The sequence below is a fragment of the Corvus moneduloides genome, chromosome 8 (genome assembly GCF_009650955.1).
Source record: "Corvus moneduloides isolate bCorMon1 chromosome 8, bCorMon1.pri, whole genome shotgun sequence".
Lineage (NCBI taxonomy): Eukaryota > Metazoa > Chordata > Aves > Passeriformes > Corvidae > Corvus > Corvus moneduloides.
Genome location: NC_045483.1, coordinates 20,000,211 through 20,027,233, shown reverse-complemented (window position 1 = coordinate 20,027,233; position 27,023 = coordinate 20,000,211). Strand labels below are relative to the sequence as shown.

At 39.3% G+C, this 27,023-nt stretch overlaps 2 protein-coding genes across 4 annotated transcripts in view; both read right to left on the bottom strand.

Annotated features, from left to right (window-relative positions):
- Positions 1-21,569, bottom strand: part of TM9SF3 (transmembrane 9 superfamily member 3) — a 47,103-nt gene extending 25,534 nt beyond the window's left edge. The window contains exons 1-4 of one of the 2 annotated variants that reach the window (XM_032115867.1): positions 21,426-21,569; positions 12,865-13,060; positions 6,314-6,436; positions 1,336-1,496 (exon numbers count right to left, since the gene is read on the bottom strand). In XM_032115867.1, the coding sequence (XP_031971758.1) occupies positions 1,336-1,496; positions 6,314-6,436; positions 12,865-13,060; positions 21,426-21,503 (558 nt within the window). In that variant the 5' untranslated portion in view covers positions 21,504-21,569. Of the gene's footprint in view, positions 1-1,335; positions 1,497-6,313; positions 6,437-12,864; positions 13,061-13,640; positions 13,806-21,425 lie in introns of those variants that run through there. The other variant, XM_032115866.1, reaches the window with a different exon arrangement.
- A 1,073-nt stretch (positions 21,570-22,642) lies between these two features.
- Positions 22,643-27,023, bottom strand: part of PIK3AP1 (phosphoinositide-3-kinase adaptor protein 1) — a 39,886-nt gene continuing 35,505 nt past the window's right edge. Inside the window, exon 17 of one of the 2 annotated variants that reach the window (XM_032116577.1) lies at positions 22,643-26,348. In XM_032116577.1, the coding sequence (XP_031972468.1) occupies positions 26,294-26,348 (55 nt within the window). In that variant the 3' untranslated portion in view covers positions 22,643-26,293. The remainder of the gene's footprint in view (positions 26,349-27,023) is intronic. The other variant, XM_032116578.1, reaches the window with a different exon arrangement.

Sequence of the window (27,023 nt, the reverse complement as noted above, 5' to 3'; positions counted from 1 at the left end):
GAAAGCATATAAATGTAGATTGAACACCCTAATCACTCACCACAGTCCTGAGAAATATAAAAACCCCAAGACTCCAGCAGTACTTACTTTGAGGTTTGATACTAATGTTCTTCAGTTCAAATTACAACCTTGTTCAAGATTAGTAGCTCAAAACATTAATAGCTTTCAAAACAGTTTTAAGCAGATACATTTCTCATTAGAGCATCTGCCACTATGAAGCACAGCTTAGAACAAATCCAACAGAGACACTCTGTGAATTAAACACCACACACAGGCCAGTCCAGCAACTGCCCAGTGGTGCCAACAGAATTGGACAGAGAAGTCCTGAGCTTTGTACATAAAAAGTATTTTAAGGGAATATCTTATGTTATTTTCATTACTGGCTGCTACTCAGTGCTAACTTAAAATTTAGAGCAAATGGACTTCACAATGCTGGTAGAATTTGAAATAGCAAATTCTGAAATTTCTACTATCAATTTTGCAGTAAAAATAGGGAGATCAGTGTAAATGTAATTCTGAAAAGTCCATACAAAACCTAGTTATCTGCACTTCAAACTGTACAACTTATTCAGCACAAATGTAATTGTGGCAAGAATATCCTCTGAAATAAAATCCTATGCTGACATCCACTGCTAACACATGGTAGAAAAGCAATGCATTAAGAAATGGTTTCACTATACAAATGTGGTGAACATGACAAGTGAACCATCACAGATTTAAGTAACATCAACTATGTAAAGGGGAAAGCTGAAAAACTTAATTTGTTGTCTCACCCAGCAAGGATTGTTTATTAATTACCTTTTATCACAGCAACTCAATATCATAGCAGAAGAGCTTCAGAAACTTAAAACCTTATTAATCATATAAATAAGAAATTTCTACTGGAATTGCAAAACAAAGTAAATTTTGATATTAACTGCTTGCAAAGCATAAAGGCTTACAGTGGGTTCTTATCGTAGCTCAGATTCCAGTTCAAACCTATGATGCAAATATCAGAAGTCCAAATATGAAGACAATGTGTACCTTCTCAAGGGTCCTCTATACCTCTAGTCTCCATCCTTTCAGGATATCTTCCTTTCCAACTAAAACACTTTGCTGCACATTACAGAAGCTCCAGTTTGTTTGGAGTATTCCAAAAATCATAATTTTACATTTGTTATTAATAAATCTATCAAGGTTTTTCAGCAACGGAACAAAATAATTGAGAGAGGGAAGATGCATCTTCCTCTAACATAGCCTGAAGTATCAGTACATGTTGCAGTATACAAGTACCTATTTCTGAGTTATTTCACCATGTAGAATTTCTTATTACACCTGCATCACCAAATTACTTACTGAATATGACATCTGGATTTTTGTGTTTGGTACCAATTTCACCTTCCCTTCACTGGTCAGATTGACATCTACAATTCTATTTCCATTGAAACCAATTTCAAGTTTTTTGTAAGTCCAAAGGTAATAATCTTCTCCATTTTCATCTGCTTCTCCAACAATCCCTGCATAGGAAACAAGTGTAAGCATCTATTACAGGTACGCTTTTCAGATATTTTGCATTTATTTTTAAAAAATATGGATTACAAAAGTTTTGCCAGCTAAAAAAGCAACATAAATAAAGAGAACACAGAAGACCTTATGCTCTTCTTTTCAACACTAATACCTGGACTCCACTTTCAATCCACAGGTCTCTGCAAGAAGCATTTTGTAATGGCATTAAAAGAAAAACCATGCAGCTACAAACACTGCAGAAGACCCAACAATAGTGCCTCTACTTTTGTTTGCAATTCTTACCAGATAAACAACTAGCTAAATATATATTCATCTTCCCTAACAGAACTTAGCCAAAACCTCTCTAATTTTCCATCTTCCACCTATTTGTTCACTCAGTTTTCTTCCTCTTAAAAATTTTACTTTCACTCTGTAATCCTCATTAGTTGACTTCCCAACACATGCTTTGTGCTCTCGTTTGCACACAAGTTTCCAATGCTTGCCAAAAATGTGGTTTTATATTAGGAAGAAATTCTTTACTGTGAGAATGGTGAGACACTGGAACAGGCTGCCCAGAGAAGTTGTGGCTGCCCCATCCCTGAAAATGTTCAAGGCCAGGCTGGATGGAGCTCTGCGCAACTTCATCTAGTGGAAGGTGTCCCTGCCCAGGCAGGGGTTTGGAACAAGATGATCTTTATCTTCCCTTCCAACTCAAACCATGCAAATCATTCTATGAATAAGTTATTAATTTTCAGTAAGTTAGTGCAAAATGTCTCATCTACTACATAAGAATTCTCGAGACTGTACTATGCTGAGTGAAAATAGAAAAAATCTAACAGTCAACAAGTTCACAGGCTACAGGTTGTCATCTTCGATGTCAAGATCAAAGATCACATACAAAATATACAGGACAGAAAGTCACAATAAAAGCAGCACTCAAGGCATACAAGGGTGGAGGGAATGGGACAACAATTAGGCAAAGGATATGGAACAGGCTATCACAAACCACCAGCTACATGAAGGAAAGCCCTTTGTGCATCATCTGTGTTTTTTATGTCAAGTTTTTTACTCATGCTCATATGTCAGGATTGCCTTGTATATGCCATCCACATGAAACACGTGCCAGTTCATGCCTCCACCATATAGCCTGGCGCCTGGCATGCCATGTGTTCCCATGGTAGTATCCAGAACCATGACAATACAGACCTCTGAACTACTTAAAGAACATTTTGATCAATCACTCACTGAAGGAATGAACTAACACAGTGCTCCACATACTTAGGGAATGTCCTGGAACAATCAAAGCTAATCTCTTGTGCCACTGTGGGACAGCAATTCAGGAAAAAATATAAAATGGAATAATTTTTTCTGGAGGCACATAAAAAGATCTGGTTGCCTTTTTCAGGTTAGAAAATAGTATAAACCTTCCAGAGCCATCAAACAGCAGTTTGATGTCATTACCCTCAATTATCAGCAGTTAATAAAGGTTAATTTATGCCTAGTCTTTACGGAAAATAGAGTACTCCTTACAGGGTATTTTGAGGACTTCTCAGGAGAATTTTAAGAATTAATGATACCAGTGAGCCTTAGCAAGGTGGAAAACCATAAAGAACATAAAGGATGAACTTAACTAAAGTTTGCCAGGAGACAGGAGGAGTGCTGTGAATACATCTGGATGAGCCCAGAGAAGTGAATGGTCTGCTTTAAGAATAGAATTAAAGAGAAGTTGCCTAGAATTCTCAGCACGCCTTAGCACCATCTGAATCCTTTTCTTTTAAACTCTTCAGAGATAGCTTTCTTTTGGTAGCACTAAAAAAGGACTCTACCCATCTACATTTAGGGAACAAAAATTTGGTTTAATCCAGCTACAAGATGTGAATCAACAATGAAAAAAATAGGATATTGGGTGATACAGTATATACAATACATGCTGGCTAGTAAGGTTCTCAAGATAGGTAATCCAAATAAAGTGGATCAACATGACAGCCCTCACACAGTAACAAAAAAAGTCACTCAGCACAAGCTATTTTTAATGCAAACTGAGGGTAACCAATTCTGGACACTTTCTTCGTAAAACCAAAAAACCCCTTCTCAGTATTCAGAGTATTTCTGAGATGCTGTCATAACTACTTAAGTTCTTACACCCACATATCTTAAACAGTCCTAATGGTTTTCTTCTTTATAATTACCGACATTAAGTAACTATTTAGAAATAGTTACAGCTATAAAAAGACAATCGAGCAAAAGATACTTGCTTTCTTTAGTCTCTCTACCTGCCACCACATTACGTGGTACTAGACAAGTCTGTACAACACACTGAAAGGCACCAGCAAGCTGGCTGAGGCATGTGTACGGTATCATTCATGCCATATTCAAAACAGAAATACTTAAAATGAAAACTGTTCAGTGAGCAGCAAAAGTCTCAGTGCTTTAAGTTTTAAGCAGCCCTCAGAGCCTGAAACATTTCTGTTGTTGGACAGAGACCCAGGAAAACCAAAATTATTGCAGGTCAGCTATATTCACAGTTTTCTCCACTGTACTGGGAACACAAAGGTCCAAAAGATTCATTCAGACTTACAGATAAACACTTTTGATTGGTTCAGGTGCATCAACTGCTTTCTCAGCCCCCTACCAAGAGCTGATTAATTTTTTTGAATAAAAGTCAGGCTAAGATTGACCAATCTGCAGTCCTGCTAGTTTTACCTAACCCTCAGGAGACACAGACCAAAACTGTCAGCATCGCTTGCTTTCACACCTGATGTCAGGTTATATCCTTACATAATATTAGCAGTATTTATGATGCTGCAGTCAGCTATTATGTAGCACAGCTTGAAATCCTGGTTCTCAACTGTCAAAACCAGCTTCTTAATGTCTTAGAAAGATGATACCCAGATTCTACATGTTTGTTAGCTGACTTCTTGTGCATAAAAAGGATACTACTGGGGAACATTAAAAACACTGAAATCACAGGAAAACAGATTTTTAGCTGAGAGCATAAAATTTGTCAGTGTATAGGAGATTTAGTACGTATGTTTGTTCTTTGGCATTTTAGATGATGAAACATGACCAGAAAAATCAATCCTAAAAAAGAAAGCCTCCAAGACTTGTTAGTCACATAGGATTCCAAAAAGTCAGCTTAGCATCCATCATCCCTGGGCAATTCAAAGCCTACACACCTGTCACTAGTCTAGAAAAATAATTCATTGGTCTTTTGCTGAAAGGCCAAAGCCATAAAAAATATTATAGCAACAACTGTCAGTCATGCATGCTTTTAAACAGCCTACCAGCAAGTGCACAAGTAGTACAGTAAAGGCCACACCAAGTAATTCAGGTCTACTCCAAGTCCTGCTACAGAGCCATCACACACAATAAGCAAATCAGCTGAAAAGAACAAAATCAATACCTAAGTACTTCTCCTCAGGCATGATAATGGTATCTCTTGAAAACAGACACATTAAAACAAAACCAAAAAAACCCAGACCTTCCTGGCGACCAGATAGATAATAAATAAATAAATAAAGTGTTAATATTTCTGCCATGTTCATCAGACAGATATTTTCTAAAACCAATTAAAATTACAGGACTAAAAAAAGGCACCCTTTGTGTCAAAACGAATGAATGATGGATAGCAATATTCATACCAGCTATCAAAGAACTCTTCTCACATGACTTGAACTGCGTTTTTCTAGGTGTTGTGGCATTTTGTTTAGTTTGGGCAGGTTTACCTCTTTCATGGAACACAGGCAACCAAGACCTTACCTTACCAAAACATGTCATGGCTGTTTTTCATTTCCTTTCAGTTTATATCTACCGACGGGGAGATTAGGCCTTGGGGAGTTTGTTTGATTGCTATCGGTGCGAAGTGCAATCTGCAGAGCACTCTTTACTAGTTATATGATCACAGGTTATGAGGGAGCAACAAAACACAGAGACCTTAGGAGACAATGGCACTAAAGATACACACATTTTTATTCAAGACACAAGCACTTCTTAGCCCAGATTAATAATATTCAGCAAAAGAAATTTTGAGAACTAAGAGGAGAGGAGAAATTTAAAAGAACAAGTAAAATAAAACTCCATATAAACACAGACTACAAAGCAACACTGTTAACAGCCACTAAATTACCATAAAAGTAAACCAAACAGCTTTTGCATTAGTAATAAAGTAGCAAAATAAATTTTAAATTCTGAAATAATTTTATGAAACCTGTTATTCAGGATCACAGTAACACGAACCTTATGTGTAACCTATCTAAATACCACTCACTTGAACATTTGAACAAGTTTAAACCTAAGAGCTTACTGTTATTTAATCAGGGCTTGAGAAACAGAACAGCTTTTCACTGTTTTTGTAATTCACTAGTACAGCCGTTCTACTGTTCTTTCAGTGCAATAATCCTTCAACTTATTTCACACAGAATCACACAGAATTGATTAGGTTGGAAAAGACCTCTGAGATCACTGAGTCCAACCTATGACCTAACACCACGTCAACTAGACCATGGCAGTGAGTGCCACATGCAGTCTTTCCTTAAACACCTCCAGGGATGGTGACTCCATCACCTCCCTGGGCAGCCCATTCCAATATCTAATCACCCTTTCTGTGAAGAAATTCTTCCTAATGTTCAACCTAACCTTCCTCTGGTGCAGCTTAAGACTATGTCCTCTATTACTTCGTTTCCTATTCTTGTGAATTTGACTTGCATGCAAGTTTTATATTCTTGTGAAATTCTTGTAATGAAGCTTAGTCATTAAATGACTCCATGGAACCCACTAGAACAAGACTTGAGTAGGTGTAATCCAGTTATTAATGCATAATATCACTCACCCCATATTGGCAAGTCATCAATATACATCTGGTACCAATAGTGATTTTTGATAGCATACACAAATGCATCTCTTCTTCCCTTGTCCAAGTCAACTTCACAGTAAGTAGTCTGCATTACATCATCTGCAAAAAATTAAACCACAATTAAAGATTTATTCATGAACTAGCTCAAAGTGAAGGCAAACCATGCAAATGGGGGAATGGACATTGCTGAAGTCTCCAAGCTGTCTTGGCTGTCCTCAAGTAGGTAACCAAAAAGGACACTTTAAAAGGAACCACTAAAGCAAATACATGACTGTTTACAGAAATCTACACTTCTGCATGCAGAAGCTTCCAACATATCAGATAAGGAAAGGTTTCACAGTATCGTTTTGCTGCTTCACCCACACTAAATTAAGGTACAAAAGCTGATGGCAGATTCACCTGAACAGATCATGAGACCTCTTTAACAAGAGGTATGAAATTATTAACAAATACCTAAAATTGTTTACAACATTATCTCTCTATTTTAGTATAGTCAGCCTCACTGACTAGGAATAGTGTTTGTAAAAAAACCTTAAAACTTTTTAAAGTTCTCAGCAATTTTGAAGAAACTACCACTAAGGGAGAAACAAAGCAATCAGAGTAAAGATAGAAAAAAAAAAAAAGGCGAGAAGACAAAAATAGGACTAATGCAAAAAATGTACAAGAGGCTGCATTTGAAAATCCACCTCCTTCAGCCAGAAAGCTATTCTTCCCCATCTACAGTTCCTAAGTTATACTGTTAGCAGCCATTCTTTTGCATTCCAGTTTCCTTCACTAATGTTTCCTTTTCAAGTGAAGAAAGACAAAAGGGCATATTTACAGGACTTCAGAGAGCAACAGATTCAGACACAAGCTCCCTCATCTACATCTTAGTAATTGTTTTCACGCTACAAATAGTGAAACACAGTACAAGTAAAGAATTCCATCTTCTCCTCTCCTCTTTTTTGTCATCACTGGAATTGAGGACCCATTTTAGTAGATAAAATTAATTTATGCCCTAAGTACAGCTCTAATCTGTATCAAAATTCAGCTTACTTTCTTCTATACACTAACTACAATATAAAGCTTAAAAGGGGAATCAAATCACCTGCACAGAAAAAGCAAAGGCAAGCAGAATATTTAGATAAACAGAACACAAAACATAATTTCTCTAATAACAACAAAAATCAAAATACGTCAAGTACATCTGCTCAACAAAACTTTTTTTCTGGAGAAAAAAAAGAGAATAACAAAACCATTCAAGTCAACAAATGCACCAAGAAGACTTTTAGTGCATGGACAACATTTTCAGGGCCCATACTGGTACATTCAAGAGAGGGAAGCCATTAAAGTTGGCACCACAGCTGAAACAGACGTACAAATTCAAGTTTGCACTTACACCTCTACTGAGCTGGATCCTATACTTTTTGGACTATGTTTCCTCCCACCCCCAAAATGCCTCTGCTTGACACTTTTTCATTTTAACAGATTTTTTAATTGTCTTGACATTAATTAAAAGGACAAAAAAGAAGCCAATCCACAAACCCCAGAATCATTATTTTCTGGATTTGTTGCTAAGTACGGATTCTTTCCAAAATATTTGGCACTTCACTGTCATACTATATTCAAATAAAGGATAACACCTTTCTAATACTACATTTTTTGACTTAAAGGATTGTTCAACACACAGGTCAAATGAAAATATGCCGTGAATTAAAACACAGGTAAAAGAGAAACTGATAGAGGCTGTTAAATAAAGCATTTCCCAGTGCCAAAGCAAGAAGCCTGTTTTGGATAAGTGTTATGGGGGGGGCAGGCTGGCTTTAGGTGACTCTGGTTCACAGTGGTACCAGCACAGGTAGGTTAGACTGCAACCTACTCTAAATTACTCCAGGGGCTTTCAGACTGTGGAATTTTTTCAGTTTGACTAACTGAAATGAGCCATTCTGCATATAATGCTTTAGGATATAAACAGTGAGGTTTGCTGCTGTTAAAAAAACAAAGACTTTGAAATATCATTTGAAGTGAAATGACTGCATTGACACCAGTCTGCAGATAGCACTGTGCCACGAAAAAGCCTGTCTTCACCCATTTTTATAGATCTTACTCCCAGCATTCAGAATACCAGAAGACATCACAGAGATAGTATAACCAAATCTGGATTAATTCTGTTACAAGTTGCTCCAGGGCACACACATAAAACCCCAGCGTTATCATTAGAAACAATCTCATTCAATTCTTGCAAAACACAGGCATGACATTACATAGGGACTATTATGTCACCCTCAGCCATACTGCACTGTACAGTTCCTCTCACCTCCCCCTAAAACAAGTGAATGAAGTCATGTGCTCCTTTCTCCAGCCACTGACAGCTGAAGCTGTCATTTAGTTACAGGACAGGATTAGGTGGTCAAGCTTAAATCCACTGTGTTAAATTACTAAATGAAAGAAGCTTAGAACAGCATTTGGTGGCTGGGGAACCCGATGTCTACTTCATTACAGCTTTACCAGATCTAAAGTTTTTTTATGTTAGAGAATTCTTATCCAAGTTATGGCTGGGTGTGTATCTAAGAGGAGACTGAAGTTAAAGGCAGGTTTTGTGTTGCATCTGCATCAGGGATGTCAAAGAGGTAATATCTGCTTTGTAATAAAGCTTCAGTAACATCAGTAGCACATTCAGGAAGTTTTTTAAAAGCATGAAAGCATGACTCATTAGAAAAGCAAGTGTGCTCAGCCAGATTTCAAATTTCCTATGAACAGTCAGATCAATGGGGTTTTATTCAAGCATGTGAACCATATTAAACTTCATTATATCTGACAACACTAAATGTCATCCTGGATGGCTGCCATATATTCTAGAGGTGTTGCAGAATGAAGTTTGGGCGAAGAATTCTCCATTAGAAATATGGTCATTTAGTAACATTTCTGAAGAAGTGCAAAATGCAATTCTGTTAAAACATCCTGTTCCTCTTTCAATTCATCTTCTCTAATGGCACTGTATGGTAACACCAAAATTTTCAAATTGAAGTTGCTGTAATCCCAATGTTCAATATATTTAATAATTTCCTAGGTCTCAGGTGTAACAGAAGATGTCACTCAAATACTTGAGTAAAAAACTTGTCATATTAATTAAAAAGCATTACTATCCTAGATTTAGCTTGACAAGATAATTAAGTCAACTGAAAACTTAAAGTTTATATTACAATGTAAGTGTATGTTAATAATTCATTACTTTCTTCACACAGGTATTTATACAGACTTCACACCTGTGATATAAGAACAACATTGCTCATACTGTAACAGAAGGAAAATCCAGCTATCTTGTATGACTGCATGTGTCCTTTCAGAGGCCACACTTAAATACAAGAAACACTACTTCAGGGAGACTTGAATACACTGTAGATTTGCCCCACCAGTCACCACTATGAGAGTTCAAGTGGAAACCTTCACTCTCAGAAGGGCACATTTCTGCAAAATCATAATTTCTTTATTCTAGTTCAAAAACACAAGCAATACCTACTGATTCAACTGCCAGTTTTACTTACACAGTTTAGTACTTCAGCTAATAACAGCTGTAGCCTAAACAATTCTTTGAATACAATGAACCTTTACCTGCTACTGCTGTCCAGTCAAACAGTGTTGAGAAGGGAATTGTTTTTTATTACAGAAGCAAATTTATTAGAACAATTGTATTTCCCCTTTACTCACTTCAGAGGATAAAAACATAAAGTATGAAGTTCAAATCTAATTTAATTTTGTAAACTCATAAAATACTCATTTAAAGAGAAAGAAATGCCTGTAACTGTTAATCTTAGCATAACGCCAAATGCACATAAAGAAAAGCACAGATGCCTGTTAACTCAGATATGATTCACATATTCATGAAGAAAATCTGTGCAAGTTTATAACTTATTATCTTAATTATTTCAGCTGCAGATTTTAGATACTCAACAGTCCTTGAAGCTGTATCTTTTACTTAAAAACACATGAATCTATTGGAACCAAACCAAGCCTCTGTCTGTTAACAAAAAGGAAAACAAAAACCAACCAAAAAACACAGACCACCCACAAAAACACCAACAGCCCTGTTTCAATTTAATTGCAGCAACTTCTGGACCACTGGTGCAGAGTTGAAGCATGCATCAATCACACTGAGATAAAACTTATTCATTAAAAAAAAATTATTTCAATTTCACTGATATAATCTAGTTACAAGAAAAAAAAAAAAAGAAAAAAGCAAACACCACTTCAGCAATAACAAGGTCTACCTTTAAAATGTCACTGAAAAACTCAAAAAGTGAGCTACCATCACATTTCAATAATCAAACTGGAAAACAATTGCCTATACAAATGCTGAACTTTAAGGACTGGTCTATAAAATCCAAATTTTACAACACATAAATTGGATATAAATTGTACTGGGTTCATGACAGCTTTTAAGCCTCTAAAAAAATGAATCTCACATTGCAATCCTCTGCTCTACTTCTTTCCTTTAAAAACCCGTATATCAAGGGGATTTGGATTACACAAATTTTACATAATTTCATATTAAATACTACTTTCATGTTAAATACTAATAATTACTGTTACAATTAATTTATACTTGTTGCTCTGAAATTTGGAAAAAAGACTATTTTAATACTTTTAACAGCAGAATAAGGATAGTAAAATAGACTTGACTGCCATTCATAGATTTCACTTCATGGACCACTGCCAGAAATACTGAAACAGCTCCTGATGCAGAAGCTGCTGGATGACAGTTAACAGCAAAGAGATTATTGTCTTCATCTGCTATCCAGAGGATAGAAGACTGCAAGAGAAAAATCTAGAAATGCATGTACACGTACAGTTTCACACATCATGTACGCATACTTAGTAATCAACCAGCTACCATGTACCATCTGCTTTATAAAAAACATCTGACCTGCAGCCACTTTGGTTGAGAGTTCAAGTCACTGCAGGTCCAATACAGATTATCAATATATACTAAGGTTCAAGATGTTAATAACAATAACTAAATTTTTAAAAATTCTGTGCATTGGCTACATCATAGCAGTGAACATCAGCTCACAAACCATCTAGTCTTTTCAATTTGGTGCTGCACCTAGAGAGTGCATTTGTCACAGGAATGAAAGAATCTCTTCGTAAAGTTGGGGTACTTGAAGTAAAAATTACACATTGAATTGGCTGTCGAAACGAACATTTACCATATTCTGATAATAGAAGTTTTATTAATCTTCACCACTGTGTTGAATTGCTGCCAGTTGCCTTCACTGTTCTTTCCATTTTGTGTTTCTGAGGACATTCTATGAAGTTTGACAAGGAAACTATTTCTCCCACATTGAGTAAAATTTGCAGCATGCTACAAGTGTTACAAACCAGTAGTGGGGACTGTGTTCCAGTGTTTGTACACATACTGTACGTTTCTTAAAAGGAAAGATTCAACTCCAAACTCCTTTAATGTGGCAATGCTATCCTATATGCAAATTTAAAAATTATGAAGAATTTAAGGTATTAACAAACTTTCTAAAAATCTTTTATTCAACTTATCCTACTGCTACCAAAAACATCATCAGGTCTCTTATTTTGCATACGTCCAATTTTGGATAAAACTTTTACAGCTTACAAAAGCTAAATCCCATCTGACTGTAAATGCTCAGATGAGATACTATGTTTAAGTTGTCCATCCAGTTAAGCACTAGTGATGCAATGAAGTGCAGTGTTCTGGAAAAAAAGATACACAGAAACACAAATTGAATTAAATTTATAAATGTTAAAATTCAAGAGGCAAAAATAATCTGTTAAATATTTGAAGTTCTGCAATTACTAGCCACAGATATCTGAAAGGACACACACAGAGAAATTATGCAATAGAAGACTCAGGCCTTAATATCAGGAAATACATTTGCGGAAGAAGTTAAATGTTTTCTCTGGAACATTACAGCAAGATGGTGAGGACAGGAAACAACAGGAAAAAAAAAAAACAGACCAGCTTCATCCTGCTCCATCCTGACTGGCATATAATGAGTTTGAGACAATATATAAAGGTATTTGTCAAAGTTATTTTGAAATAGACAGTAACCAGAAGGACACAATCATCTTTGTGTTGAGGTGGAACTTTGAGATGTTGAGCCCTTGCTACCTCTTTGCAAGGTAGTATTTGCAAGTATTCAATTTGTATTCAAATATTGTATTCAAATATAGATTTGCAAGTATTCAACATCACAGGAAAAAATTACATCTTCAGAATTGATAATTCCAGAATATTAATTCCAGTACCTATTTAAACATTCATACGCAGAAAACTTAGTTTTACTTTGTAAAATGGTATCAGTTACTTCAGAAGCACATATCTGCTGCAAGCATACTCCTTCACTGTAAACTCAAAAGCTAATGGTAGTACACAACCTTGCAGGGTGTACCAAACAACAATAAAAAATACACTCAGTTTCTAGCAGCAACAAAATTTCAGTTCTTCTCATTAAAAGATCAAGTTTGAAGAGTTTGTGTATTTTTTTAAGTGACTAAATGCACTTTGAATTGCTTACCTTTAAATTTGATGTCAAGACCACTAAACTCCAATTCAACTCCTTGAAGTGCTTCCCCTAGGGTTTCATGGTAATGGCTGATGCTTTTTTTTGATCCCACACAGAAGGGGAGAGAGAAGTATTTGTATGTTTCTTGGCGATTGTGGTAGGGTCCTACAGTATTCATCCATAGAACAACTTCCTCTTTATCTTGGTACTGAAAGATAAAGTTATTGAGTTAGATGAGAAGCCCAGCAGAATAAAAATGTTCAAGAAGCTCTCATTCATATTAACTAGAAGGGCAGTTAATCAATCACAGGCAAAAGTTACACTTAAAGACAGCTGAGCATTTTTGTCTTTGCATGACAGGGATTCTAGGATAAAATGTTCAGCCTGCTTTCTTAGAAAAAAAAGCCAAATTGATCATACAGTTTCTTAGAGCCTATCAGTGAAGTATCAGACGAGAGGGATTTAAAAAGACAGAAGATGCAATGAGCAGAAGTGGAAAGAAGCATGAGTCTTGAAAATAAATAAGCTTTTACTAATTTTGTGAAAACATAGATCAATTAAAAGCAAAACTCTGCTTATCTCAACTGAAAGAAAGGAAACACCAAATTAAGGTCTTTGTTAAACAAGATCTTTGCAAAGAAGTCAGGCATTCTACCCACACTGACAGACATACTGTATTTTCCTAAAATGCAGCTCCCTTTCATTTTAGCAAGGATATAAATTGCATTCGAAATTCCCAGAAGAGCACAATGCCTCACAGGAAGCACTAAAATTAAACTGTTGCATACCTGCAGTAGCCAAGAGCCAAAGACACACAGAAGAACTGTATTTTGATGCATTTCTAACATTCTCACAGAGAAAAAACAGAACAGCAAGAAGTCTGGTGGCTGCCATGAAATTCTCTCTGGGAACATTCACTCTTCACTTTCCACAGCTACTGTTATCCAGGAAAACATATTCCTTGTCTAGGAGCCAGTATTTTTTTTTCAAGCCCTTATTATGTCTGAATAACAAAAAAAGTACTTAAAGTCATTAATCTATCAGTATTCAAATACTGATAAATTCAGGACAATTATGTGATCTGAAATAGTAACTTGCATTACATCTGTATGCATCTGGATGAGGTATCAGATTTGCCGATTACTACACAAAACCTCTCACCCAATACAACTTCTTCACCTATAATTTCAACAGAACAAGAGGGACAGGGACAGCAATGTAACTTCTAATGCATAAAAAACCTACCTACTTATAACTATATCCATATGAAAGCAAATCACTGTATAGGTCCTGAATTTTTTTAGGTACAGAAGTATAAAGTACTATTATAAGACCAAAATACAGACACAGAACATCTTGGAGAAGAAAAGAAAGTAAAAAGTTAATTAGATACAACTATTACATAGTGCACAGCTGAAATACTGAATACGGTTCTGTATCTCCCTTTTTAACAAATGAACAAAGATTCTTCAACTCCATTTATTCTGAACAACCACAGTCATACCAAGAGGTTAATGCAGAAATAATTAGGTACATGCAGAATGCAAAAAATTCTTCATATGAGGTGTTTAGAGTTAACTCAAGGATTTAAACAAACATGCTTTGGAAAATAATTTAATCCCTTTAAACTAACATGCCATCTCAATTAAAGGCTCATCTTTTTTGTTTACAAAAGATGTACAAGGGTCATTCTAGCCTCTTATGTGAGTGATTTCCAACAAGAAACTTAAAATATCTTACTAATTTCATTCTGAGCTGCAGCAGAGACCAAACACTTATCAGTTTCACAAACCTGCCCCTTTGCAAAGTACACACTTCAGAACATTTTTGACAGGTAAAGAATATCTAAGAAGGATCAAAGAAAAAGTAAACAACACAGTAAGAGAAAATAACATTCCTGCTCTCTGCCAGCAACCAAAAAGGTTATACCAGTGCAGCACAGTTGTCCAAAGAAAGTTGGGAAAGAAAACAGAAAGAAAGCAAAATCACAGTTCCAACCCCCTCAGCTGCAGAAGCAGACAGTGGAATCCGCACTTCAAATCTGCCTCTAGCTCTTGCCAAGGGAGCACGGGACAAGCTGGTCTGTATCTCTTCCTAGCCTGTTACATCTACCATGTCTTCTGTTTCTTCCTCTAACAGCTGCAGAACATATTTCCAGCCCTTTCTCAAAATGGTCTTAACTTGTCAAGAGCCCACTTTAGCACTACTTGTACCAAACAGCTTACATGTGAGTTGACCTATGTCTCTGTTCAGCCTTCAGTAATAGAATATGACAACATCCTTAGGTCTGTGACATCTTTGACAGTGCCTGAATAAAGAAAGCACTGACCACTGCTTTACTTAGCTGCTTGTTTCTGACATGCTTCATACTGAGCTGGGACCTCCACGTTTTTGGAACTATACCAGAAGTGACAGAAGAGGCAGAAACTAACAGATTAAGAACATAATATGCAAAATCTTGCTATATTTTCTGATCTACCAATGTAACTAAATAGTAATTACAACATCTGCAATAACAAATCGTCTCTTATCTGCATGGTGTTTAGTCCCTCTTCAGGGCTTACAAGTTTTTCCCACAATGACTCCAAGATGCCATCAGCCTGCTCTAGAGAGCAAAAGAGCCAGATCAAATGTAAAGAATTCACTCTGCATTTATTACTTCCTCCTTTCTCACAGTCACCCCAGAAGAGCACGATATAAATCTGTTCAGGACTGCTACATAAACAAACACACCACCTCAGCCAGCCCAGGCTACACCACACACTCAGCAGTCCTTAGCACAGCCGTTTGCCATCCATCAGGTGCACCCGGTGGCCTCCCCAAATCAAGAGTGCTGTAGTAAGCAAAACAACTTAAGCAACTTCAGCTTAAATTTGGGGGTGGTGTCTAGTAAAAACTCAAGGACATTTTCTTCTCCTTACATATGTTGGGTTTTGCTCATTGTCAGTTATAAAGATGAGCTTCCACATTTAAATACATTTCTGTGACATGACATAACTCATCCTTACATTCTTAGCCTAGTGGAAAGGTAATTTGGTAGTAAGAACACAGCCCTATTAAAGAGTTCAAGTTTGTGGTGGTTTGGTAGTGGTGTTTTTGTTTGGTTTGTTTTCTTTTTCATTAGTGCCTTCATAATATCAAAACATCTACAACAAATAACAATGCCAACACAAAGGAAAACTTATTTAGGCAAGACAAAGCACTAGAGTATCTTGTAGGAGGCTGTACCATCACTTTATGAGGACCACTAGGTTTTGAGAAGGCTTACATATAATACACCTCTCAGCAAAAAGGTCATGCTACGAGAGAGAGAACATAAAATAAGCCAAGATGAACATATTAAATGACAAGGCAAAGACGGTCAACAAATAAGATACTGCAATCTGTACTCTGGTAGATCTCAGCAAGCTCTTCTGGTTTTGGTTCCTATGAAGGGATAATATACTGCATATAGCTCAGATATCCTAATTATATTCACAGACACAAACATTTAACAACTTGGTCATGGTGCTACAATTCACATAGTTCAGTACTTCCACATGTGAGAAAAGACTACAAAGCACAATTTTATTTATGTTTCACTTGCTGTAATTTATGAAAAAATGTCTATAAGCTTTGGATATTTTTCTGCACTAAGTTTAATATCAGCTCAGTAATTTCAGTAACTATATGGAATATATAATGATATATTTATAGATGCAGCCTGAAAAGTCTCAGCATCGACACAAGTTACCTACTGTAACATAGCTGTTACAGTCTGATTGAGGGGAGATAAACCTTCAGGAACTTTTTTCTGTAATGCCAACCATGTGGTGGAGGACCAACCTGCACCTCAAGTGCAACTACGTACCATCCCCAACCCTCATCACAGCTGAGGACATCTGTTCCAAAGCAGCACAATATGGTCACGCTGCCTGTTCAGAGCACTGGGCTGCACGGATGTGTCTGTACAAGCCAAAATCACGTCCAACCAATCTGTAGTTCTTCCTTGTTGCTGGTATTGATGGGTCCACTCTAGTTTCCTGCAGGACACTAAACTGGCAGGAAGCTTGTGCAATCTGACCTGGCCAGGAGTGCATCTCTTCCATGTAATACAACTAGTGAAAAACTGGGGGTGTGCACCACTTTGAGGCTTAATACCAAGACAATTTCCATACATCTATACAGCTTAGAAACGATTCAAGTATAGCAATACTGAGACTACCTTCAGTATAGCACAGGCATCTTTCTTTCCTGTTACCCAACAGGGCACTCATGTGTGGAAACCAACTTTATGTCTTCTTTGCACAGCTGTAGAAATTAGCATGGTAACCCTAAAATAGACTATTTCTTCTACAAAACAAGTAAGGCTAGATTAAGTCAGTATACCAAAGGTTGCAGAAAAAGATACGAGACTGTCAGGTTATTGATATTCCTCTTTAAACCAGGAAAACACTTTGCAAAAAAAGAGATGGAGACAAAAAGAAGATTACAACTGCCAAATTTCATGTGATGATTCAGCAAAATAAATTCAAATCAAGACAGTTCCTTTCAGAAAATATGCAATTTTACTCCTTTTCTCAAATAGAAATCTGGAATGACGCTCTCCACAATGCACATCTTTCAGGGGAAAAAAGAAGACTAACATTATCTGTCACTGGCAAAGCAAAGCTGTAGAAGCAGGACAAGAAATACAAGTGGCAGCAAGCAAGACTCACCTGGTAAGTAATATCTAAGGCTTGTTGTCCTCAGTATCTTACAGATATTCTATCTTTCAAGCACTGTGATAATACTCAACGTTTGCAGCTCACATCCAAACCTTATTAAACTGTGGATTTCAGCCTCATGCTCTCTTTTGGACACAGCAGGCTATTTCTAGTAACACTTCTCCATTTCTCCCTGAATTGTAGGCCTCACCAAGATGTGGCTAGAACTGTACTGGCAGCACAGGCTGATCTACTGCACACGCAGTACTTTTACTGTTACACTTCCTAGATGCACGAGATTGCTCAGGCACACCACGTCCTGCTTCCATGACATTTATTTCACCTCTTCAAAATGGAAACACAACTTCAAAGAGGAATCAGGCTGCTCATCTGCACACAACTTCATATGCAAATAAGTATTTAACATGCACTGAAATGTTTTGCACAGTGTTTCTCTAACTGACAATTTTCATATACTGTACAAAGTTCCTGATCTAATATACTTATTTTAAATAAGCCTGATATGTTCAGGATTTTAATGTACTTCATAGGGGTATAAGTCAAGCAAAAATGCTTTTCTCCACCATAATAAATTAGGAATTTTGCTACACCATATAGGCTGCGTTTGGGTTTTTTTTCAATGTTTTTCATGTATTTCCATGCTTACAGAGCACAGACAATTAAACTGAAGCAACATTAAAATTAAAATGCTACCTACTCCCTAGACCATTCTCCTGCAACAAAAACCACGGGGTATTTCAGAATCTTTTACAGTTTGTCTATTTCATCATCAATTCCAACAAGTCTAGCAACAGAAGATGTGAAAGCAAAGGCCAGGCAGGAGCCCCCCCAGCCCTGTTTCTGCAGGATCAGCATACATTGTGGTAAGGCCACCAGTACCACATTGATACTATCACTTCCACAAATAATAGGACAACTCAAAAAATGTTGCAATTATTAGAATACAGGCAATGAGCAAGTACATGACATGCTCTGAAGCATGAAAATAAGTTAAAGAATCAACAGACAAGAACTAACTGGAAAGTTAGTTCCTGAGTTCTGTTGTGGTCTGAAGTTATGCTGCTGTTCTGTCTTTAGACAATGGAGATTTTAAATGCTGTGTCTAAAATTTCTCTTCACTTACTATTGATCTTAAATTCCCATGTCTTTATCTTACAATTGTATTCATACTATTCATACTCCAAAGAAAGGCAGATGTGATTTTTAAAGACTAATTCAAACTTAAGATAAAGGATATAGCTGTTGATTCAATGACACTATCCATACCTCGTATCTCCAGAAACAATAGTATAGACCTAGAGCTTCATGCAGAGTCCTCTCACAACTTATTTTTATAGTATTTGCTTAGAAGTCCACAATTATAAAATAAAGGACACATATAATACATATTACAGCACACATATTGCACACTATTCCATGTTATAGCAGCACATTACATATTATAGCACACATATTGCACACTATTCCACGTTATAGCAGCACATTACATATTATAGCACACATATTGCACACTATTCCATGTTATAGCAGCACAATACATATTATAGCACACATATTGCACGCTATTCCACGTTATAGCAGCACAATACATATTATAGCACACATATTGCACACTATTCCATGTTATAGCAGCACAATACATATTATAGCACACATATTGCACGCTATTCCATGTTATAGCAGCACAATACATATTATAGCACACATATTGCACACTATTCCATGTTATAGCAGCTTAAGGCAGCACTTCTGTGTGTCCAACACGCTCAGCACTGGTAACACCCTGTACAGCTGTGTCAGGATGCACCAGCACACCTTCCCCCAGGCAGGCCGAGCGTCTGCGCACATGGAGCTGCACACTGAGGAAACAGCAGGATAAGAATAAAGATAAGGATAAGGATGTGTATTCCTACCAACAGGTCTCGAGTCTTAAAGTCAGTAAAAATTTAGTTTGAGATTATCAAATCCTAAATTTCCCTTCCACTTCTCCAAAAGTGAGCAGAGTCTTCAAAATGTAGTAAAGCACTTTTATTATAAGAAAATTAACCTTCCAATGGCAATAACAGTCAAACTGAAATTCATTAAAATGCAGTATTTAAGGAATATTTCCTTCAGGTTCTTTATCTCAAAATCAGTATACTACTACAAAACCCTGGTCATGTTTCATTCATACTATTCCATACTATTCCACTCCAATCTCCCATACAAGATTGAAGTATCAAAATACTCAAGCAAGGACACAGCCTTCCAAAAAAAGGTAACTGTCTTTCTACACCAACTATTCCTAACCTATCATATGATGTTAATAAACTGGACGCTATGTGAACAAGAATACTAAACCAAAATAGAGTTATAATCCCTCAGAGTTGAGTACTTAGATGAAAAAAAATGACAAGCCTTCAAAAGGAATTTGTGATTTCCACAGGTAACTGTTTAGGCAATCATTCAGAAGACCCAAAAAACATCAGCAGTCACTTTTGAAGGGAGAGCTCAAAACCAAATAAATTCACAAAATAAAATTGACAGCTTTTTTTTCCCCTAGAAGATTACCAATATTAACTTAACAGTGAATAATCCCTCCAGCCAACCAGCCCTTAAAATAAACACAGTGCTATGCTGAAAACCATCTCACCTCAGCAGGAGCCTAACTCTAAAGCATAGGTTCAGTAACAAAACTGGGACCTAAACTAGTTCAAAGAATATTTGTTTCTTGAAAGTACTCAATATTAGATTAACTTTTCTGTCATTAACTGCAGCATCAGCAATTCCCTTTCCCTCTTAAAAAACAAACACAATCCTAACCAGTTTTAAAATCCTCAAAACTGCATGGAATGAGGCAACTTATTACCTACCACTTACACCAAAACTATCAGCACTATTTATCTGTTTTATTAAGAGCACTTGGTAAGCTTTACTACACCTCACACAGAGAAAACTATGATAAGAAACTCAGCAAGTGTTTACCAGCTAGGCTGCTCAAGAGAAAAAGAAGTCCTGACAGACAGACAGACCCAGTGTTTAATCATAGCCACATCTGAACCCACTCGAATTCCACTTGCAGGAAACAGAGACGGTTTTCATGAAAGTCTCATTCCAAAATCACATCTCAACTTATCACACAAACTTCCACCTTCTCCCACTGAAAGCCATAGGAAACAACACTCTGATGTAAGTTCAGAAGCCGACGAAGCACTGGTATTTACTTCCTAGAAATTTTTTTGTGGTAATATTGTAAGCACTTTAGAAAAACTATTCTATACGCTCACGAGGTGAGCACTCAAATCAGCAGTATTTTATACACCCATCTTCCTTGCGGGTCCGTGGCAGTGTCCCCGTCCTGCTCTCACTCCCCAGCCCATTCCCACGCTATCCCTGCCTCTCCCCAAGGCGGGCTGTCACCCCGTGTCCCGCGGGGCTGTCAGAACCGCGCTCCGGCTCGGGCTTGTGTTCTGAGGCAAGAGCAAATACCCTCCCGAGAGGAGGGCAGAGCAAACAGCGCTCTCCAAACAAAGCACGCGTACCTGCCGGGGCGTTTATCTGCTCCAGGAAAAGGTGGGACACCGCGCCCGGCCGCACAAGGATGTGCAAACCGGATCAGAGAACGGGGCGGCCCTGCCCCGAGCGCTCCGGCGTCCCCCTCCGGCCGAACCAGAGCGCGGGGCCCGACTCCGGCCCGCGCGGCCAGGACAGCGCGAGCAGCGGAGCAGGCGCGGAGGGAGCCCCGCGGGGCGGGAGCCGCCCGCTCCCCCCGAGGCCGCGGCCCGTCGCTCCCCGTCCCTCCCGCCCACCGAGCCGCGCTCTCCGCGCCGCCGCGGCACGGGGGCCGCGCCCGAGCGCCGCTCCCGGGGAAGCCGGGCGCCGCCTCACCGTGTGCTCGTGCTCGTCGGCGCGGGCGCGCAGCGGCAGGAGCGGCAGGAGCAGCAGGAGCAGCCCGGGCGCCGCCATCTCGGGCCTCGGCGTCCCCAGCAGGCCCCGCCGCGGCACCGGCCCGCGCCCGCCGCCGACGCCACTTCCGCCCCGCCCGCCACGTCACCCGCCCGCCCGCCGGAACCGCGGCGGCGCTACGGGAGCGCTACGGGAGCCCCGCCGGCTGGGCGGCGCCCAGGACGGGCCTGCGGGCGGGCACAGAGCGCGGCGGGCGGGACCCGGGGTGCCCGCGCCCCGCGGGCCTCGGCACAGCACGGCCAGCAGGAGCGCAGGGAAGCTCCGTTCTTACGTGATGGAAGTGTAGTTGATATTGCGTTTTGATCGGTAAAATAATCTAAAGGTATTTGGGAACAGCGTGGCGCAGGGCTCTGTACAAATACCCTCTGGAGCACAAGGCCTGTGGGGAGCTGCGGTTGTTGAGCCTGGAGAGGAGGAGGCTTAGGGAAGACCTTATCACACTCTACCACTGCCTGAAAGGAGGCTGGAGCGAGGCAGGTTGGTCTCTTCTCCCAGCCCACCAGTGACAGGACAAGAGGACAGGGCCTCAGGCTTGGACACCAGGTGCAATTTCTTCGCGGAAGGGGTGATCAAACAATGGAAGGGGCTACTCGGGAGGTGGTGGAGTCACTGGCCCTGGAGGTGTTTAAGGAAAGAGTGGACATGGCACTTGGTACCATGGTCTAGTTGACACGGTGGTGTTCAGTCATAGGTTGGACTCGACATTCTCAGACGTCTTTTCCAAGCTCATCAATTCTGTAATTTTGTGAAATACACAGTCCCATTCTCCACACCCCTCACACAAGCAGCGGGAGCACAGGGCCCAGGGCAAGCGCTGAGGCGGCACAGCCACACCTGGAGCTCGCTCAGGATAAGGTTTCTGTCAGTGCTGGCTAACGAAGCCCACAAACCTGCCTCCAAACTTGGACCCACCTCAAACTACAAGTCCACGGTAAAAAAAAAAACCCAAACGAACAAAGCCCCCAATCCAACAAGCTCATGGTATTGAACACTGATTCATCAAACAACTTTTAAATTAAGCAAATATAGTAAAAAATTTCAAAAGCTATCATATATATTCTTAAAAAAGAGGGGGGTTGGAGTTATACCATCTTCTCAAATAAAGAGAGCCAACAAATAAGCACACAGACAACAAATGATGTGAGCAGAAGGCAGGAACTCCATGCTGTTACATGTCACCCATGCTTTGTAGGAATGACGCAGAAAACAGATTTCCCTGTTACCACCATACCTATGCTATTCTCCCTTTGTGGTTTTTACACATTGTCTACCTCCCCTGAACATATTTCACAAAGTACATTTAAATGAAGCCTTTCCCAGACAGTACATGCACTATTTCAGTAGAAGCGAGGTCCCTGTAGAGAGATACACTTGCCAAAACCCATGCAAAAGCTATGCCTGTATTACACACATACAGACTAAAAAAAAAGAAAACCTAGACAGTTTTGGTAACACCATATGTTTCTTCCTAGTCATTGCATCTCAGTCCAAAACAGTCGCTTACCCTTGGGAGACAGAGAGAGGAAGCTTCAGCATCTTCAGTTTATTGAGTACTTAAGTGTCTCAGTAAGCAACAGGGCCAACCAGAGCCATCTGTTGCAGCAGGGTTTGCAAGGCATGCTGTACAAAGAACAAACACTTTCCCCAGGCCTGCCAGCTGCCACCTGAGTTTGGTGGATTGGTTGATGACCCTACAATTGGGCAGGTCACTTAAGTTTTTACCAGCAATTTTATTATCTGTTCAGTCCTTGAACTCTAATATGCATCAGAAACACTGTTCATTCCCACTTTCCCTCCCAGGCACATTCTTACGTAACCAGCAATCTGTATGCACTCTTTTCTTCTCTGGTCTCTTCTGATCTTCAGTTTCAGGGCACTTCTCATCCTGGATGGAAGCAACACCACATGCTCACCAGCACAAATTACAGATACAGGGAGTCCATACACTGAGATTCAAGAGGCTTAAAGCAACTAGATGAATCCAACCCAAAGTGGAACACACACTTCGGTGGCTAAGTAGGTGCATCACCTGTAAGAGACTTGGAAGTCATGCCTGCATCCTAATTGTTTACCTGCCTCTAACAGTAAAGCCATTTTAATGCTGTTCCTTTTCTCCTCAATAGGGCGACAGCCTTGCAGTGATGGTTGGTCACTGAGATCCCTCACTAATCCAGCAGAAGTGAGACAGGAACACCTGAAACTACAGCTGCATCTTCAATTTCCCTCCCTTAAGCATTGCAGAAGGGGCTTGAACAGAATACATTTATAGTATGGCTCAGTTCCCCTTTTCCCAGCTCACCTCTCCTCCAAACTAGAGCCTCAGCATTTGGCTTCATATGATAAGTCAGGTCAGAGTAACGAAGTATCTAAGCTTCAAATGGGAGAGGGACAGAAAGGCTACTTACGAGCTACTTTTCAGCAATTCAGATATAATCATCTCCACAGCACAAGCAATAAAAATCCAGTTCACAACCATAGTATTAGGATTCTGCAAAGGCAAATGCTCAGATAAATCCCTCCCCATAGAGGACATTTGGCTATAACATGGAGGGGATGCAGAATTAAAAATTAGCTTGGAAAGATGGATTCCTGGGCTGCTTAAGTCCAACAGCGTTGAAAGGAAATCTTCATGATACGTATTTTGCTCTTCCTTTCCTGCCTTACAACAGTTTTACCCACATCCTACAAATCTACTTTATGCTGTACCTGGCAGATGCGAAAGCAGACAAATTCCTCTTACTACATCACAGCTCCAAGATCTGGGACACAGCTGCAGTCAGCACCAAGAAGATAGGGAATTTTGGAGCAAAACCACGGAGCTGTGTGCAAACCAAAGCATGTGACAGCTGAAGAAATCAAGCTGCTGAATTTCTTCTTTTGGTTTATCTCTTTTACCCCTAATTTCTTCACTCATCCTTGCTACTATTTTCCTCATTTCAGCACCAAAACCTCCTTCCAATTTGAGCTAATAGTGCTGGAAACCTTGTTTCATTCCAAGAAGAGCACAGGAAGGCAGCTCTCCCTTCACCATCCCCCTGGCTACTCTGAACAAAAGCAAACTGTCATTGAGAGTCTATAGTGCCAGAGTTACTGGAGACAGCACTGAGATTCCTTTAAAAAATAAAATAAAAAAACAAACCAGAAAGGACATTTCTGTATCTATAGGCCTGCAGCACAACACCTGCATCCCTCTGTCATCAGAGGGATGACATCTCAAAAGGAGAACGTATATGAACTGCATTTGGAGTCACCCAAACCCTGTGAGTTTAATGCATAGATGGTAGATGCATAGAGCATATGCCTATATCCCTGAAAGAAGCAGGGGCTTCTCCACCTTCATTCAGTGCTGGTCAAGTCACAGCTGCTGTCACTGCTGCAGCTTCACACATTGGGTGGGTTTACCACCCTGCGAGAGAAAGGAACTGCAACTCTGTCACCTGCCCTCCTACAGATGAAGGAGAGCAGACATGCTCAGACAGAAGCTCTACATGTCCTACCTGCACCTGAGGGATCACCTAATACAGATGTATCCCTGTCCTTTTCAAGCCATTCCCCCTCCTTCATCCCTAAAAACCAAGTTGGTAATGGTGTTTAATTCTCTACTCTGAATGTTATCTTGCAGAATTCCCATCTCAGTCACTCAGGGACAACCAGAGCCTTAAACTTGTCCCCCAAGGGTTGGGATATGCACAGATTTCAAGGCCTGAAAGAGAGCCATACCAGGAAGCCTCCTGAAGGTTGTAAGCCCTCAAGCAGAGAAAAGGCTGGACATAGCTGTTGCAGATTCACTGGTAGAAAGGAACAGTAGATGAAGCAAAGTCCAGCCCCCAGGCTGTGCTTCCACTGCAGCCAGCTGAAACACAGCTGATATTTGTAAGGGGTGTGCAGTGATAACTGGAGACTTAACTACTGTTCCAGAGTACGAAGTGAAATGCCTTTGTATTGCTGCTATAAATGACCACATGTAAGAGATACAGAACACAGCAGTGCCACCAATTCCTTCTCTAATTTGAGAGCTCACTCATGATTTTGTAACACCATACCCACACACTCCCTGAAAAAGGTTTAAGTACAGATGGTTTGTGATATAGAAGGTCCCTTACCAACTATCTTGGGAATTTTCATGGTAAATACAGCACACACAATACCTTGTCTGTCCTCTTCCGGGAGGAAGCAGAAAAAGGAAAGGCATTTTCAAGGCTGTATGCAAACTACACTCTTGAACACAGACAATTTCTCATCCTGCCCATGGTTTAATGATTGCTAGAGGGGGATGCTACACCTTCTGAAAGGTCAGTATAACTGTATCCAAAATGTTATGCCAAGCAGTAGTACATTCACCCGCTCCTGCTGTAATGAGCATTCTTCAAACATCTTATTTTCTTTACTTTTACAAGCATGTTTTCCAGTCAAGCCCTGGTAGACTGTATTGAGGGGTTTGGTAACAATGTTTATCAGGATTTAGTTCCTAAAAGGACAGGTGTGCTTTCTTGATCAAATGGCAACTTCGTGTTGGTGCAGGGCTCCCAAGACACACATCAGTGTCCTTCCCAATGATGATACCTTTTCTTGAAGCCCCAAAGCACCAAAATTCTTCCAACAGAAGAAGTTATAGAACGCCAAGAAGTCCCAGTGAAAATCATGGGAAAAGTTACCAGAGCTTCAGGGAGGATAAAGGAGATGAAATTATTTGGGTCCCACTTATAAATAATTTAAGTCAGCCCAAAAAATTCTGTACAAACACATATATAAACCGAAAAAAATCTCATATTCCACAGATGTTGAGAGATTCAGCGACCTCTTGGGGGCACAGGTGGAGGATAAAAGCGTTCACAGCTTACAGGCCTATAAAAAGAGAATGAAAACACATGTAAAAGCAGTAGCAAATAGAGTTCTGGAACAACACATTGCATGCAATAACATCACATGTAAGAATACTGTGCAAGCAATAGTCATACAAGAAGAAAAACAGACTGTCTGATTCAGCAACAGAGCAAATGCCAAGTTGCCAGAGCACTGTTCCTGTCCAAGCTATTTCTTCTGTTCCTCAGCTGCAGTAGTTCTACTATTACTGGAAAGAGATGCTGTAATAGTTGGCTGGAGTAAAACTTTGATAGTATGGTAGCTTTCTCCTGAAATGAAGATGCAATAGGAAGAGATCAAAAGATTCAAAGCCTTTTTTCAAACTAACTGCAGATAAATTCCAGCTATATCCTTGCCAAAGCCAAGCCAACAACACAGAACTTGCTGCACCCACACAGTGGCAATTACTGCTTTAACAGTTGGAGAATTTTATTGATATCTATACTAAGAGAACTTTTTGGGGAATAGATTTCATAGACTTGCACTGGTTGGACTAAAGGAATGTTTACAAGTTATTTAAGTTTGTGATCAAATCAAGGCAAAACTCCTCAACACCTTTCATAAAACCAGTGCAGTTCTTTCTCTAAGACCAGTAACACGTGTAAACATGTGCTTTGGAGAGATCTGAACTTTGTAAAAAGAAAAATATCCAAGAGA